Below are 17,629 nucleotides of genomic sequence, written 5' to 3' on the forward strand. Positions count from 1 at the left end.
TGTGATCTCTCTCTGTCAAATAAAAAAAAAAAAACTTTAAAAAAAAAAAAAAAAAAAAAAAATAAAAATAAAAATATGAGACCTACCCCAGGTATTGATGGTTTTTGGTTTTAGTCCTAAGCTTTGACTCCCACGGAGCCCAGCCACTCACAATAAAGTAACTTTACTCTTTACTTCTTGATAATTTTATACTGGGGATGTTTTAGTTTGCTGAGCTACCATTAGAGAATCACACACCCTTTTATTTTCCAGTGTTATGCATTCAGAGCCTTGAGGTTTCTCTTCAGTATGGAAAGAAACAGACCACTCTTTAAAAGGTATGAGCTTAGAGAAATTTAAGTGACCAGTGATCATGAGAGTGCACAGTTTTCACATACCTGATTTAGATGTAAACAGTAAGAGAAGAATGAAGCAGTAAGCAAAGCATGTGTTTTCAGATTTCTTAGAATCTGCACATAATAACACTGACTTACCCTAGTGATATCTTAACCCTGAAAGTGAACTAAATGTTGAAGAAAGGGAATAAATCTCTCTATCAGTATAATTCTTAATTATTGTGACTGCTACGGTTTTTAGTTTTCCTTTTCAATTTTTTTCTTGGACATTAACATTTTAAATGGATGGCATCAAAATATGTGCTTGTTCTTACGCATTTAGAAATTCCAAAGTTGGTCTATGCATTTCCTGTGAATCAATGGAAAAGAAGCATATGTCAGGGTATCCTTCATAAGGCAGGAGCTCATTTGAAGGGGAGGAGGCTAGGTGTTCTTGGGTCAGGAGGCTGTGCTAGTGAGCGTGACAGGAAAATCAGCCCCTTGGGAAACAAACAGTAGTTACCTACATGTGTGGTCTGCATGCCCCTGGCTTGGCCAGGGTGGCCAAAATCATAGGCCCAAGTTCTTACTAGAAATCTTTTGATAATGTGGATAGAAATAAGAACTTGAGTTAACATAATGTGTTTTGTTCAGAAGCACTGGTGCATTTTATGTTGCTACCTTATTTACAAATGATGCTTGAATTTGAGGGAAGAAAAAGAAGTAAAGTTACTATAACCTTTTACTTCAAGGCCCTAAACCAACCATTTTTATGGACTTAGTGATTTTACTAAGTCCTTAAAACCAGTACCCTGCAAATGATTCATAAATCTCTCCGTTTTTTTTTTTTCATTTACCTGTATTTTTCTTTTATTTTCATAAAACATTTAAGAATGGGGTTAGTATTTACCTCCTAGGGTTAATATGAGGACTGAATCAAATGGCATTTATGAAAGTGTTCAGCTCTCCATAAACACCCCACAAACATTCCTTTCCAAAGTGTTTAAGGCCTGTACCTCCAAATATCTTACAAACAAGTTTTTTGTATAATTTGTATCATAACATGAAATCTGCCCTCTTACCAAATTTCTAAGTGTAGGGCACAGTATTACTAACTGTAAGCACAATGTTGTACCCCACATCTCTAGAAATTTTCCTCTCTGGTTGCTTTTCATTATCCCTTAAGAACAATAGTTCTAGTTCATTTTTGTGAGATAAGCTGGTGAATGCTATTTGCCCCCACTTTGTTGACAACCTAAGGAAGTTAAGTTTGTTTAATGTAATTAATCTGTGAGTAAGCTAGGTCCCAAAGGGAAAGAATGAGCAACAGTTACCAAGCCCTACATGAAATGTCTGTGTGTATGTTTTCCTTGTAGACTTTTCCCCACTGACTTGTTTGAGATCTTCATCGATATAGGACATTATGTTCGTGATATCAGTGCTTATGAAGAATTGGTATCAAAGTTGAATTTGTTAGTGGTAAGTCCTGAGTTTTAAATATTTGGTCAGGCTCGTATGTGGTCAAGAATGAAAATTATCATAGTGCCCATTTCCTTTTTATTTTTTCTTTTAGGAGGATGAACTGAAGCAAATCGCTGAAAATCTTGAAAGCATTAATCAGAATAAAGCTCCTTCGAAATATATAGGCAACTATGCGATTTTGGATCATCTTGGAAGTGGAGCTTTTGGCTGTGTCTACAAGGTGACTTTGCCCTTGGGGAACAATATTTCTGACATTCCGAAGCAAGCCAGACATCCCACTTACACACACCCATGCAACTGGATTAGAACCCTCGTTAATGAAAAACAGATACAAATTAGAATGGTTGTTTTTGCCCATCAAATAGCTGTACTAATGTTATTTCAGCTCTCAGCTCTAGAAATTGGTCACTGATCTTTGAAGACAAAAGTCCTTGCTAATGTCTCACAAAAAAATAGTCAAAATGGCTTGTCCCAGTGCACGAGACTTCCTCTAAATTCATACCAGAGTTTTCAATATTTACCCAGGAAAACCTACTGAATAGTGCAGACTGATCCAGGAGATACAAGTTTTTTAAGCTGAGCTTAGTGTATAGACAGAATTTTAAAAATTCTGTTACTTATGTAGATTGTTTAGATTACTTGTTTTAATCATGTGACTTATTAATCAATCTCTTTTTCCTTCTTTCTCCCCCCACCCCATTGTTATTATTTATTCTTTTTATTTTATTTTCTGGTCTTCTTTTAGGTTAGAAAGCGTAGTGGCCAAAATCTTTTAGCAATGAAAGAAGTCAATTTACATAACCCAGCATTTGGAAAGGATAAAAAAGACCGAGACAGCAGTGTAAAGAATATTGTTTCTGAATTAACAATAATTAAAGAGCAGGTAAACGTTTTTCTTGTTTATGAGGATATGTTCCTTAACTGAGTGTCATTGAAAGAAAGTAGAGTTCTTGTGCTATTCTCGTCCATGCTGTTTAAGAACTGGTTCTACTTACAATAATTGATATTGAGGTGGTAATATTTTAGTTATTTTTCTTTAGGCTTGACATTGAACCATAGAAAGACTTTCTGGAGTTGGTATCTGTGCTTGGGTTGCAGAATGATTGGGTTTACAGCAGAGTGCCACATATATGAAACATCCTTCTTTTTTCATTGTGAGCATCTCCATTTCCTTCTCATTATATTGTGGAATATTTGGTTACTTAGTTACATGCATAAGCTTATGACTAAGAGTCCCCTGACTTTTGTCAAGTGAAACCAAGCTGTTAACATTCCCCAAATACAGCTTATTAAATCTAAAAGTAGATTTTCAAGATGGGTTATTATTTATTGGCATGAGTGGAATATTCAGACATAATGTAACAACTCAATTAACTATCATTATGAAGGTTTGTTTGGGGAGAAAGAATAAACATGTCAGAAGAGAAGTGAGATCGGATTTTGTGATTCAAGAACACATGGGTTTCTTTTTCAGTTTTCCTTATTTATACATTCATTATGGATACTGTTCATTTGTAACTCCTGTGGAGAGCGACCAGCTTCCCTGCTCTGTTTTCCACCAGTTAAATTTGCGTCTGTGCTGGGACATAAAGATCACCAAATAAATATGACGATCTTTATTCATCGAAATACATAGTTCTAGCCCAATTCATAAATTGCAGTACATACTATCATTAACAGCTTATTTTATAGTTGACTTTCATATATACTAAAAGAGTGGACCTGAAGAAGTTAGTGTGTGCTCCTGCGTGGGATACTCTGATCTTCAGCAGTGCGCTGTTTCATTGTAGCACAAGGATAGAGCATGGCCTTTGCTTCAGGCTGATCAAGTATTTTCATTTGAACCCTGATCTCGATGTGGTCCTGACCAGTGAGCTCGGCTTAGAATATGATTCTGTTGCATATCTGGTCCCGTATTGTTTCAAATCTGCTGGCCACTTGATAGTTGATGAGGTAGACCTTGTTTTAGCACACTTCCTAAGAAAAGAAAGTATCAGGTAAGGATAGATAAGTGGCTTGTGTTTGGGCTTTGAGATAACTCAAAATTGTACAGTTGCACTCTTAAGAGAGAACTGAACCAATGGAAAGGATTATAACATTGAGAGGTCTAAAGGGAGGAGGTGATGGCAGACAGAAATGGCAGAAATGGAACTAGAAAAAGGAGAATGTGTTTGTTAAGAATAAGACTAACCTGCAGTCAGAAAGAGGCTCCAAATACATTGGCCTAAATAAGAGGCCTCACATTGCAGTGAGCTATTTCTCTTCCTGTAATAATCCTAGTGTGAGTGGACCAAGCTGGACCAAATGGACCAAGTGGTGTTCTCTGTTCCAAGCAATCTTTTGGGGATGTTGGTTCTTTCTCTCTTACTGCTCTGCTACCTCCTAGGCCATTGTCTTCATCCACATGGTTGAAACTGGCACAGGCATGTTCACATCCAAGGTGAAATAACAGAGCGTGATGGGGGGAGGGGTTCCCCAGTATTTAGGTCTCAGACACAGGAGTACATGTGTTTCCCCTTACATTCCCTTGGTGAGAACTTAGTGGCAGTCCTTCTCACGGCTGCAAGGGAGGGTGAGAGATGTAATCTCTGACTGGGAAGCCATGTTCCACCCATACTCAAATGCAATGGAGGAATAGGAGAGGAGGTCTGTGGTGGAGAGTTACCAGACTTCCCTTCAAAAAGGTAAGAAAAGAGACCAGAAGGAAATGCAAGCCATTTATAAATGTAATGTCAACTATTCTGAGATAGAATAAATTTCAATTTGCCTAGAAACTTAAAATATAAATAAGCAACTATAAAAATTTTAGTATTCCTATAGAAAAGTAAAGTTTTGAAAAAGTAGAATTTCCACATCATATCCTGAGGTATACTTAGGTTAAAGAACGGAACACTTCTTAAACATGGTGAGGAAGACTTCACTCAAGACTATTGCAATAGGAGTCAAATTATTACAACATGGGAGAGAGATTGAATTCAACTCAAAGACAATAGCAACAGCTAGCAATTTACAACCAGGAGGCTGGGTGAAAGGGTGCCTGGATGGAAAATTACTTGGAAGGACTTCATTAGCTATCAAAGATGGGATGATGAGGAACTTGATTGGGATATCAAGAGTGGGGAGATCTTGCTAATCTGGTTTGGCAGGATTCTTGGTAAACCTAGGCAGTCCAAGAATGAAGTCTAGTCAAGAAGAGAGCTCAGAGAAGCGTGACTAAAGTTTGGCCAAGAAGGAAGTCCTTTCCAAGTATTATTATAATGTAAACACTTAGATTACTTCACTTTCATACTAACCATTTTGGAGAACATAGAAAGACACAAAGTGTGAATAGACATAAACAGTACATAGGAATATTTAAGTAATAGGGATGGGGAGGCAATGGTGTACATATTCAACATAAATTGCTTTATTACAGTTTTCTTCTCTTTGCAATGTGTGTGTAGTGTTGGGATGGGGAGCGCTACATGAATTCTTCAGGTTACTTTGACTTCTACAGTTCTCTGTTTTGGTTAAATTAGGTGCTTAAAGTACGATCCGTTTTTAATTCTAATTGAGAAGGCTATATGGGAGATTGCTATTTTCAGATTAGTTTTGTAGGTAGCAAATAATAAGAATCATGATAAAAATCTCAAATCTCAATTAGATGACATCTTGAAATGCTTAATTTTATAGATAAAAATGAATACAATAATTTCTGTGTTGTTTTCAATTATTTTCAGTTATAGTCCCAATTATATTTTCAAGTAATGTGATGTTTGTTATTTATTTTCTTATAGCTCTATCATCCCAATGTTGTACGCTATTACAAAACATTTCTGGAAAGTAAGTATGAGTTTTCATGATCTTTCTAATTAAGGAAAAGTATCTATATTGTATATTTCTATCTATATTAGAATGTCACAAAATAAACTTAATTCTTTTCTTTTTTCCCAAGTATTTTCTTTATTTGTGGAGGATCTTGTGCATTACTTATTGATCAGTGAAACAGTGCTATAATAATCAATGACCTACAGATACTTAGTACTTAGACTCCTATATGAAAGACACTGCACGAACAAAGCAAAATAATTATTATAGCTCTTTTCTTACACACACACACAAAACCATAGTAGGATCAGGAAAGCAGCAAACTAAAGGTTGATAGCTTATATAAGACAAAATGAAAAGTTGTTTTCGTTGACTCAGGTGATATTTTTCACCGCCCCCCCCCCCAATAAACTGAGAGTGCTACGTCTTTAGATTTATTTTATGTGAAGTTCAGGTAATTACCACAAGGTGGCGATGGAGCCCTGACTCCGCAGACAGGCCCTCTAAGGCGCAAGGATCAAAAGTTTGAGCTAAGGTATGCCTGGGTGGCTCAGTGGGTTAAAGTCTCTGATTTTGGCTCAGGTCATGATTCCAGGGTCCTTAGATCGAGCCTCGCATCCAGTTCTCTGCTCAGCGGGGATCCTGCTTCCTCCTCTCTCTCTCCGCCTGCCTCTCTGCCTACTTGTGATCTGTCTGTCAAATAAATAAATAAAATCTTAAAAAAAAAAAAGGTTGAGATAAAGCCAAACTCCGTAACATGCTGAAGACCTTTGACCAAAACAATAAAAGTATTGAGAAACCTTAATGATGTGCATCACATATGAAGTTTCAAAGAAAATCATGTGGAGGAAGATTTAAAGAAGTACAAGGCAACGGTTGGGACTTCCTCATTGCCACTTTGTAAGTGCTATTACCATGCAAACCTATTGCATAGTGTGGCATTTTAAGATTTTACCCATCTCCCTTCCCCTAGGTGACTCAGAGGAACCCAGTGCTGAAACTGTCCAGTAAATCCTGCTCCCTTCATATTAGAATTCTTGATATTAGAATAATTTCTTATAATTTAGTGCATATCCCATTAGAGATCAGGATTGGCTTCAGACTTGCACTACTGAAGTGACACAACTTAGACTAATTTAAAAACAAAATAAAACTTTTACAAAAAGAGTTGAAAGTGGCTTAAAAATACATGAAATATGATAAAATAGATTAGGAAATTATATGAAATTGAATTAGGGAATTATGGTATTAAGAGTACCCTTACTGTGATGAGCACTGAGTACGGTATAGAACTATGAAATCACTATATTGAACACCTGAAGCTAATATAATACAGTATGTTAATCATGCTTCAATAAAAAAATCAATTAATATAAGAAAGGAAAAAATTAAGCTAGGAGTAAGATTAGTATATACACTGAGTATTTCTTTGAATAATGAACAATTGAAAACAATATGTCTGTCTGTCTTTAGGAGACTAAAGAATGATCCATCTGTGTTGTAGAATACTATGCAGCCAGCAGAAAGAATGGCATGGATCTGTGTGTACTCTTAGGGTAGGCTGCTGAATGAAAAAGCATAAGTGGTAGAACATGTATAGTAAATATTCCACTTTTGTGAATATCGTGTACATATATATTTTATATGCATCCACAATATCACAAAGGATACATGTCACATGCCATTGTTAATAGTTTCATATTGGTTTGGGAGGAGAAAGTCTCATTTACTTTGTTTCTTGACATCCAAAGGAAAGAGATGAATGCAATCAGTTATGGGATTTCCTCTGTCCATAAGATAAACCCAGTAGAAGTCCAGCTTTCTCTGTTCTAGAGGGGCATGACACATTTCTGTGGTGGGTTATGTTTTCACCTGCGTCATTGCAAGAACTTGGCATGATTCCCTTGTAAAATTCTGTGAGGTACATCCATGAGGCTGTCAAACAATAGTTTAAAATGCAATTTTCTGAATTTCTGACATGATTCAAGGGTAAATTTTAAACTTCTGAGAGGAAAGGTGGGTTTACATGTTCTTTAGGAAATGGCTCCATGACTTGGCATCATTTACCTTGTTCTCTTTGGCACCTCCCAACTGTTCCACATATTGGTGTACATAGAAAATGATAATATTTGCCAGCTTAAACTTACGCGACAAGGTAGTCCATAGCCAAAAGAGACTGTTGCTGGGCCCCAGGAGCCCCAAGAGCTCCTCACCTCCACTGCCTCCAGGACTGACTGGATCCATATCTTAGCACAGCTCTAACTCTTCAGTGCTGTGCCCTGCACACGTGTTGGGAAGCTCAGATTCTAATTCATAAGTTTTTTTCTAAATATATTAAATTTAAATTTCTATTATGTCTTCCTTGTTTTCTATAGATGATAGGTTGTATATAGTTATGGAGCTTATAGAAGGGGTCCCTCTTGGAGAGCATTTCAGTTCTTTGAAGGAAAAACAACATCATTTTGTTGAAGAAAGACTATGGAAAATATTTATACAGGTACACTTTTGTTTCCATTAATTTTGTTTTAACAAACAGTAAATTTCTGAGCTGTTTTCTTAGGCATGTGTATAGTAGTCATTACTAGTGATATGTATATTGGGGAGAATAAAATTTGTTTTTTATTTGCTCTTTCAAGCTGTGCTTAGCTCTTCGGTACTTACACAAGGAGAAGAGGATTGTGCATAGAGATCTGACACCAAACAACATTATGTTGGGGGACAAAGACAAAGTAACAGTTAGTAAGTATCAGAATCTTAAAATTTTTAATTTAATAATTACTGAATATTATTCAAGAGAGAGTTGTTCAATAGAAGTTTCTATACTTAAGGGGATATTCTATATCTGCATTGTCCAGTATATGGCTATTGGGCATTTGAATTGTGGCTTGTGTGACTAAGGATGTGAATCTTAAATTCTATCAAATTTTAATTAAGTGAACATCCCTGTGTGACTGGTGGCTACTGTATTGGGCCATCCCTAGTGTAGTTCTTGATTGAGTTATATTTTGCCCAAGATAGAGAATAAAGTACTGTTCAATGTTTAAGTATTTAATTCACAGTTCAATGGTGGCTAGGTTTTTTTTCTCTCTATAGAACACCACTTCATCAGCAAAAGCCTTTATGACCACCACGTGAGCACATTGTTTTGAACTATTTTAATATAGTCTATACCATATGGGTGACAAGTGTACATATCAGGAGCTATGACAAATCTAGGTATTTGTTTATTTCAGCATCAGTTTTTATCAAATCAACTGATACAGGTAGGCCTAATGTTGGCTAAAATTTTACAAGTGAGGAGGTTGTTTTTCCCCGGGCAATTGTATAATTCTCAATCATAACTTAAAATTAACTTTCTAGCCTAGATTGATAATTTGTATTCTCTTGTTCTTCTCCACTCATGAACACTTGTGTTACTCTCATGGACTATTAATCGTTCACCAACTATAAGTAGGGATATACATATCTAAATCAGTGGTCTCTAAATATTTTTTGCTCATGACATTCCATCAGTAAAACTTCTTTTTGTAATATACCGCCAATGTATATATGCTTACTTATGAATTCTATAACTGCATCACTATACAGTTATTTAATATAAGTGTATAAAGTCCTCAAATAAAATATAAAGGGGTGCACTAAAGAATCAAAATAACGGTTTCAATATTTTTTCCTGTCCTCCAGTGGATTGCCCTAGGCATTTAGCTTTGGGGACCATTTCCCTAAATGTTATTGATGTGAGAGACACATGGTAACATTTTAAAGCTGATTCTCTTAGTTTTAATAGAATCTAGTTCTTCATGAAGGCAATTCCAAATGTGCACCTTAACCATCACCATGTGTCTTCAATAACAACAATTATATTTACTGTCCAGATTTTTCTAAGGACATCCTATATTAGTTTAAAATATAAAAAGCAACCCCAAACAGGAACTCTGGCTAACTTCCAATGCAAAGTTACTTGGAAATATTTCCAGGCCAGGGCAGAAATATAAAATGAGACAAAGTAATTGTAAATCTTCACCTTGGACACAAATTTGCTTAATCATTTGAAATTAATTATAATTTTGTTTGCCATAAACTTTCAGTTTTTTTTCTTTTTATAAATTAGACTTGTGTTTCTTTAAGAATTGTTCCCATTTATATACCTATAGATATTTTGATTTATAAGTTAGTGAGAATTAATAGAAATCAAATTTATTATACCTATGTATTATTAAATATATAGGTATAATATATATTATTATATATATAATATATATTATTATTAAATAGGATTTAAATAGGATTATTATTAATAATAATTAATAATAATTATTTATTATTAATAATAAGTTATATAATAATAATTTAATTAATAATAATTAATTATTATTAATCCTATTTAAATAGGATTGATTTAATTTTGTTTTGTGTTGATATATGATGCCTTTGATGGCTATTCAGGCCATGTTTCTGGGTAATAGCCAACCCTGCATTTTATTTTCTTACTAAGATCAGCTGTAATCATTTCCTTGGTTACATTTAATACAATCTTTTATTGTAGTAGCTTGATTTCTTTTCTATCTAAGCTTATTAAATTTTATATTTATATTCTGTAATCAGTACTGTACATCAAAATAGTTTACAAAATAAAATAGTGCTAAAAGTCTTACGAAGAAACACTTACCTCTTTGCAATCTCCAATTCTCTGTTTTCTGAAAAATTTCATTCTCTTTAGCTTCTTCTGGCATTTGATTTTCCACTATGATAGTTGAGGATTTAGTTTTCGTATTTCTTCTTCTTCCCCATTTACCATCCTGCCAATATAGTTATTGCACAATTTGGGGTTGAATCAATATTTAATGTTTACATTATTATTACTATATAATTACTGTTTAATGCTGATCACCTTTCCTTTCTCATAGACCTTTTTGTTTTTCTTGGAGTTAATAATTGCCTTCTCTTTTGTTTGTTTTCTTAATTTTCTATGTAGGTATTATTTCTTCTTCCCAAGTCTTCCAAAAAGATTATAAAAGCCCTCTCTGTACTGTTTCCATGTGGCCAAACATGGCGGTTGCTCTCAGTTTTGTTTTCCTGGATACTCCATTCTGGTAGCGGCTTGCTGCAGTGGGATTTGAATTTAGGTCTGCTGTATGGCCACTGTCCTGGAGCTCACATTTGCTTCTTTTCTAACTGGAATCTCTCTTATGTCCTATGATTTTCCCTTCCTTTCTTTTCTTTTTTTCCTTTTTTCTTCCTTCCTTTCTTTCTTTCTTCCTTTCTCTCTCCCTTTCTTCTTTCTCTCTGTCCCCTTCCTTCCTTCCTCCCTTCTAGTTTTCATTTAAATTCCAGTTAGTTAACATACAGTGTAATATTAGTTTCAGGTGTAGAATTTAGTAATTCATCACTTACACACTCTCCTTTTTTAACTCTCCTGTTGTGCTGAAGTGTATCTTCCAGTACTTTCCTTAAAAAGAATGTTCTGGAATGTTCTTAAACTTTTTGGATGCTTGCGTGTCACAAAATATTTTTAGGGGACCTTTGTACTCTGTTGAATGGGTGTAGTATTCTCAGATGAAAGTCATTATCCTTTCAAATTTGAAGGCAATTACTTCAGTCTTCTAGTATCCAATTTTGCTGTTTGGGAAGCCAATGCTATTTTGATTCCCATTACTTATATATGAGCTCTTTATTTATCTAGAAAATTTTAGGTTGTTCCCTTCATCTGCAGCTTTGGGTGGGTCTCTCTTCATTCAGTGTATTTGGAACTAGGTGTGTACTTCAATATTGGAGGCTTAAAACTTTAGTCTTGTGAAATTTTCCTGCTTATTTCTTCATTATTTTTCTCCCTTCTCCTTTACTTTCTAGAATTCCTATTAGTCTTGGATCTATATGCTAAATAATCTCCTAATTTAAAAGTAATTATTCTCTTAGTTTTCAGTTCTGTCTCTTTGTTCTACTTCAGTTATTTCTTCAACTTAATTTTCTAGTACTTCTATTGAATATTTAATTTTGATTTTCACATATTTTAATTTCCCCTTTTATCTTGTTCTTTATTTCATTTTCATGGAATCCTGATTTTATTTTCTCTCAGGATAATATAAACTTTTCTCTTCAGCACCCTGCATTGTTTCTGTATCTTCTGGTTCCTTCTCCAGCCCACCCTCAATCTCTCTTTCCTAATGGAGACTTTTCTCAAATGTCTTTGATGCTGGGCTGACAAAAAACACTAAATAAACCTTTGGAAGCTCCTTGAGTTCCAGCTAAGGCTGCCATCTGTGGACTTCATTAGAGCACAAAGACATTTCTCCTTTGGAAACCCCCAAAGTTATTATTCAAACTTTTTCCAGAGAATGCAGCACCAGTATCTTGACTGAGGCAGTGTCTATCTGTTGCTGTCATTTAGGGAATGGTGTGGACAGAGGGGCCTCGGGGAAGTATGTTCAGTTGATAGATTTTCCTTGAATGCTCATGGGTTCATCCATACTCTGCTTTGTTTCTTTCTGGTCTGTCAGTGTCTTTGGAAAATCTCCCTTTTTCTGCTAGTGGCAGAGGGAACTCAGTTACTGAGTAGTGTTGTGTGTGAATGTAGGGAGGGACCTGTGGACTTGATCTTAACTCTGTCTTTTGAGCTTTTCTTAACTTCACTTCTCCTTGTGTGGTACACTAGGCTCTACAGGGTGAATGGGCTCCTTTTTGGCCCTCTTATTCTAAGACACATGGTTTGGGACTTCTGCTTGGTATATTCTCCATCTATTCTCCATCTTATAAAAATTCATTGAAATCCTTATCTCTGTTGTCACCAAGCCCATTTTCATTGTCCTTATGAGTTAGTAATTTCTTAAAGAAAATTTATTTCCCTTCATTTTAGCAAGATTTTGAGAGCTAGAAGACATACACACATATGATTAATCTACCTTTTTTTTTTTTTAAAGGTTTTATTTATTTGTCAGAGAGAGAGAGCACACAAGCAGGGGGCACAACGGACAAAGGGAGAAGTAGGCTCCTTGCTGAGCAAGAAGAACATTGTGGGACTCAGTTCCAGGACCCTGAGATCATGACCTGAACCCAAAGGCAGACACTTAACTGACTGAGCCACCCATGAGTCCCAGTCAATCTACCTTTTAAACCCAAATGAGCAGGCCAGTTACATTATTAAGTCTATACATTAGATATAACAAAATATCCCACTTTCATTATACTCTCTATCTTTAAAAAAAAATAAGTATTTTTGCTTGTACTCAAATTGTGAAGGACTCCCAGAAAAAATGTTACTTTGCTTACAAAGATAAATAAACTTTTATTTTATTTTTCTCTGTCCTGCCCCTCATCACCACTCTGCCCAGCCTTTTTATTGTTAATATTTATTAGACTTATACTTGAGTGTTACTAATTTAAAAATTATTTTCAGCTTTTAAAACTTTTTAGCATTAAATGAGGCAATATTTTTCTAGTTTCAAGTAAAGAATCAGTGATATACCTCAGAACAGAATCTTACCTTCATCTAGTTTCTTTCCATTAAAACAGTTACATGGACAAGGTGTTGATGTGCTATTGTCCTTTTCAATGAGTATAAAATGATTTTATGACAAAAAAGATAATCCAAAGAGACTTAATATCACTTAAAGACTTAAAGATAGTTTAAATGTAAAAGTGATGAAAATATTTTTCACTGTTTATCACTATTGGTATAAATGTTGACTTTAGAGACTTTTATTTTTATGATGGGTGTGGTTAAATTAAAACCTAGCATTAATTTGAAACCAAATATAGAAGATGCCCATATTTTGGGAGGTTGAAATAAAGCCATTCATAGAGCCTATAAAAAGAGGCTGGGGTGTGTATGAAATCATGTCACCACAAAGGGGCAGCCTTGTCATATTTTATTTTTCTCTTCTCTTGTGCTAGAAGGCTTATTTACTCCCAGGAAATATACACAGAATTGACAAGTGATGTTTAAGATCCATGAGACAAAATGTACTGAAAATGTAACCAGACAAAAAAGCTTTAGAAAAATCAAAATTTCCCTCTTCTTCTCCTTTTCTTAATGTAGATGAATTAGATGTTTTAAAATTGAGGTTAGTGTGCAATTATTTATAGTAAGCATACTAGCTGGGAATTTGCCTTCATGAGGCAGCAGAGTAGAAAGTACTAACTTTATATTAAATACTAATGTTTAGGTTTGTGTGGTTTTACAAATGGTGTTTAATTTTAATGTCTAAATATATTTCCATTTAAAAGACTGTATATTTTAATGACTTGTTCTGTGAAACATGTCCAGGTCTTGCCTCTGCACTTATTTGCAACCTTGGATGCCACACAAGGGAACAGACCTGACTCAGTAGCACACTAAGCAAAGTATAGCCAAGGTCACTTCTAAGTGCTTCAGCAGGTCAAGTAAGACCTACACTGTACTATCCTATTATAGAATGGCTCTGAAGGAGGGGATCTGTTGGAAATGAACTTGCTCGCAGACCCACCATTTCATATTTTTTGACCTTTTCAAATACCCACATTTTAATACAAGCCTCTCATGCTCTCATTTTCTCCCCTGATCCCAAATTAAAAAAAAAAAAAAAAAAAAAAAAAAGAAGAAGAAGAAGAAGAAGGAAAGGAAAAAAAGAAAACATTTGCCCACCCTGGCTTAAAACAGCAAGGTCTCTATCTTAGCTCATACTCTTGTGTGCGATGTCGGTCACTAAGGGAGCTGTGCTCAGAGACCCAGGCTGCCTGAAGCTCCTTTACACCTGCTTCAACCTTGTGGAGGCAGGAAAGCAAAAGCATGGCAACCACACCTCCACTCTTAAAACTTTTGCCCTGACTTCATGGGTCAAAGCAAGTCAAGTTTAAAAGGGTGAAGATGTGTTCCTCCTCCCCAGAGAATGTAGTCTATCACAACTTTCAGGTGCAGGGGAAAGTGTGATCGACTCTGTCTGTGGGGCCTTCAAGTGAGGAGTTGAGCAGGAAAGAATTCCAGGCATGGGCTACTGCCATACAAAAGGTTAGAGAACCAAAGTGGTACAGTATGCCTAGGCACTAGTGTGATGTTCAATGAGTCAAGACAATAGGGACTTTGGTGGGTGAGGAGCTTGGGCATTGATGTTTATTTAGTCAGAGACTTATCTTTAGAAGTTTCTAGACTGAAAATAATGTGATCAGATATGGGATGTGCAGGATAATTGTAATGGTAGGGTAGGGTCACTATAGGGAAAGACTGGAGACAGATCCCCACTTCAGGAGATGTATCAGTTAAGATGTGTTCAGATGCAAAAAGCCAGAATAACAATGACAGGAAGTAGGATGGCAGCTAGGTTAAAAAAAACAAACAATCACAATTCTGTTCTTCAAATGGCTATTTCCTTTTATCATTAAAGAAAATCTTTCAGTCCCATTATATGTCTTACTTTTGTTGGCCAAAGCCAAGTCATGTTACTGCCCCCAGATATAAGGGAGACTGTCTAGTTGAGCTTTCAGCCTCAACTAGAGGCTAAGGGGCTAAGAAAGGGATAAAGGGGTGGCTAATGGCTTTTTTTTTTAAAAAAGATTTTATTTATTTATTAGACAGAGACACAGTGAGAGAGGGAACACAAGCAGGCAGAGGAAGCGTTGAGCCCGATACAGGACTCGATCCCAGGACCCTGGGACCACGACCGGAGCCAAAGGCAGATGCCTAACGACTGAGCCACCCAGGCACCAATAATGGCTTTTTGAGAGCTAGTCCTCAGTATTTGCTGCCAAAGGCCCTTGCAGTTGTCCAGGGAAGATGTAATGTGGGCTTCACCTATGGCAGCAGCAGAAGAGGATATCACAGAAGGATTAGATTCATCAATTAGAGACCCAGAATTTATAAGATTTTGTGCTTAGTCAATGAGGTGTGAAAACAGTGAGAAAGAATCTGAGTTTGTGAAGATTGTGACACCAGAGAATTGGGTGAGGTGATTTAAGGTGTAAGGGTTTGGACATACTGCTTTAGAAATCTGATCATATCCTTTCCTGGTTAAAGTCCTTTAGGTAGCTCCTTATGGCATTCCTTAGGGTGCCCAAACTCCTTTCTTCATGATCTCACCTTTGCTCTTTACTCTAGCCTCATGGGACAAATTGCTCCCTCCTGAACAGACCATGCTATGGTCCTATACCTCTGTGACTTCCAGCATCGTGTTCTCTCTACCTGGAATGCCCTCTGCTACTCAATTCAAATGCCATTCCTCCAGGTGGCATCTTTGATGGCCACATCTGACAGGTGCTATTTCTGGGCTCCTTAAGGATAGCAGGCTTACCTTTCTCAGCACATAGGGCAGTTATTTATTGCCATTCCCTCCTTGAGGTAAAGGAAACTGGTTTTCTTGACTTTTTTTTCTCAGAAAGCACTTTATAATATTTATTGACTACATGGATAGATGAATGAATGTATGAACAAATGAACTAAAACATACCCAGGTAGAAATATTTAGAAACCAGTTACAAATGAAAAATGATGATTAGGGAAGATAGTTGGGTTTGAGATTTTGACCTTGACAGTTAAGATTTTATAGGAAGAGTGTTTAATATAAGAGGAAATGAGGATTAAAGTGAAATCAGGTGCATAAATGGGGAAAGTTACAAGCAATTCCCATTGGCATCGCAGCAAATAATGTAACCCAAAGTATGAAAGAATTTACTCTATTGAGTGCCAACAAAGTTTGAGAAATCAAATTAGACCTCTCTTGTATTGCTAGAGTCTTGGCATTTTAATTGTTTTCTAGAGGATTAGTGGATTTTAATTGTCATTGGTTGGTTCAGCTGCGGTTGAGAAATCTATGTCATTACAGGAAAAACGAATTAGTGTTACACTTCTGATAGGGAAGTCAAAGTCCTTCTATGCATATTATCTCATACCCCTCCAAAATCTCCTGGCTAACTAGGCACATAATGAGTCTGTAGCTTTTGTAGGTCTCTTGATCTTTCTTTGAACATGTTGTGTGGTTTACTTCTCAAAAACCAGATATAGTATCTTTTTGAGTCTAAGCCAACACAGAGCTTTGAGTGTTCTTAAAAGATTACAGACTATTGAGTCACTCATGTTGCATACCATCGTGTAACATCTGTGTAGTAAGGGTAGCCACACTATTTCTAGAATTTCTCTCAGTCAACAAATTACCTTCATGTCACTAGGAAAGCAAGAATATTTTCTGTCAAGCCCACTGGTTTCCTTATATTGCTATTAAGTCATGTGAAATAGGGAAATAGTCAAATTTAATTTCTAAAAAATTTTCTAAAATTCTCACATTGCCAGTGGGTCATTCTGCAATTCTGAGATTTGAATAGCAGTTGGCTTCCAGGAAAAGATGAGAATGGTAGTGCCAAGAAAGTCCAAGCAGGACATCCTGAAAGTGATGATCTTGACCAGATGATTGTTATGCTCTCCTGGTGGGATGGACTCACCTTAATTGACTGCATAAGTGAACAAGGGGGGCTTGGATGTCTACCATCTTAGGAAAAAAATGGAACTAAAATCTTTCCAGTGCTGGGTTTATATGGCCTATAAAAGCACCAAAGGACCAGGATAATAAAATTTGTTTTAGTGTGTGTTTCCATATGGGCATATTGGGTTATGATTTATTTCTCTGAGGAATTTTTTTTTAAAGATTTTATTTATTTATCAGAGAGAGAGCGAGCACAGGCAGACAGAATGGCACACAGAGGCAGAGGGAGAAGCAGGCTCCCCGCAGAGCAAGGAACCCGATGTGGGACTCGATCCCAGGATGCTGGGATCATGACCTGAGCCGAAGGCAGCTGCTTAACCAACTGAGCCACCCAGGCATCCCCCTCTGAGGAATTTTTAATGTAAAGGGTAGAATCTGATGTGTTCTGGACATGTTATTTTCATTTTGTGAGTTTTCCCGAAGTGTGTTCTTTGAAACAGCATGGTGAGTGGGTGGGAGTGTCTATTTTTACACAGACTAATTCAACAGTGCATGCTACTACACATCCGATCAGTCTGCCCAGCCTCCCAAGTGTACTGAAGCCACTGGAGCCTTTTAAACTCTATAATCACGCCACAAACA

The 17,629-nt window shown here is 36.2% G+C and overlaps 1 protein-coding gene across 4 annotated transcripts in view; it reads left to right on the forward strand.

Moving 5' to 3' along the window:
- The window catches only part of LOC111155077 (NIMA related kinase 10), a 215,373-nt gene that overhangs the window by 65,754 nt on the left and 131,990 nt on the right, over window positions 1–17,629 (forward strand). For all 4 annotated transcript variants that reach the window (XM_022515118.1, XM_022515115.1, XM_022515116.1 and 1 more), the window contains 7 exons: window positions 253–317; window positions 1,691–1,793; window positions 1,888–2,016; window positions 2,542–2,679; window positions 5,573–5,618; window positions 7,979–8,100; window positions 8,240–8,342. In XM_022515118.1, coding sequence (XP_022370826.1) covers window positions 253–317; window positions 1,691–1,793; window positions 1,888–2,016; window positions 2,542–2,679; window positions 5,573–5,618; window positions 7,979–8,100; window positions 8,240–8,342 — 706 coding nt within the window. The remainder of the gene's footprint in view (window positions 1–252; window positions 318–1,690; window positions 1,794–1,887; window positions 2,017–2,541; window positions 2,680–5,572; window positions 5,619–7,978; window positions 8,101–8,239; window positions 8,343–17,629) is intronic.

This window comes from Enhydra lutris, unplaced genomic scaffold (genome assembly GCF_002288905.1).
Source record: "Enhydra lutris kenyoni isolate GAN:26980312 unplaced genomic scaffold, ASM228890v2 scaffoldscaffold39, whole genome shotgun sequence".
Classification (NCBI taxonomy): Eukaryota; Metazoa; Chordata; class Mammalia; order Carnivora; family Mustelidae; genus Enhydra; species Enhydra lutris.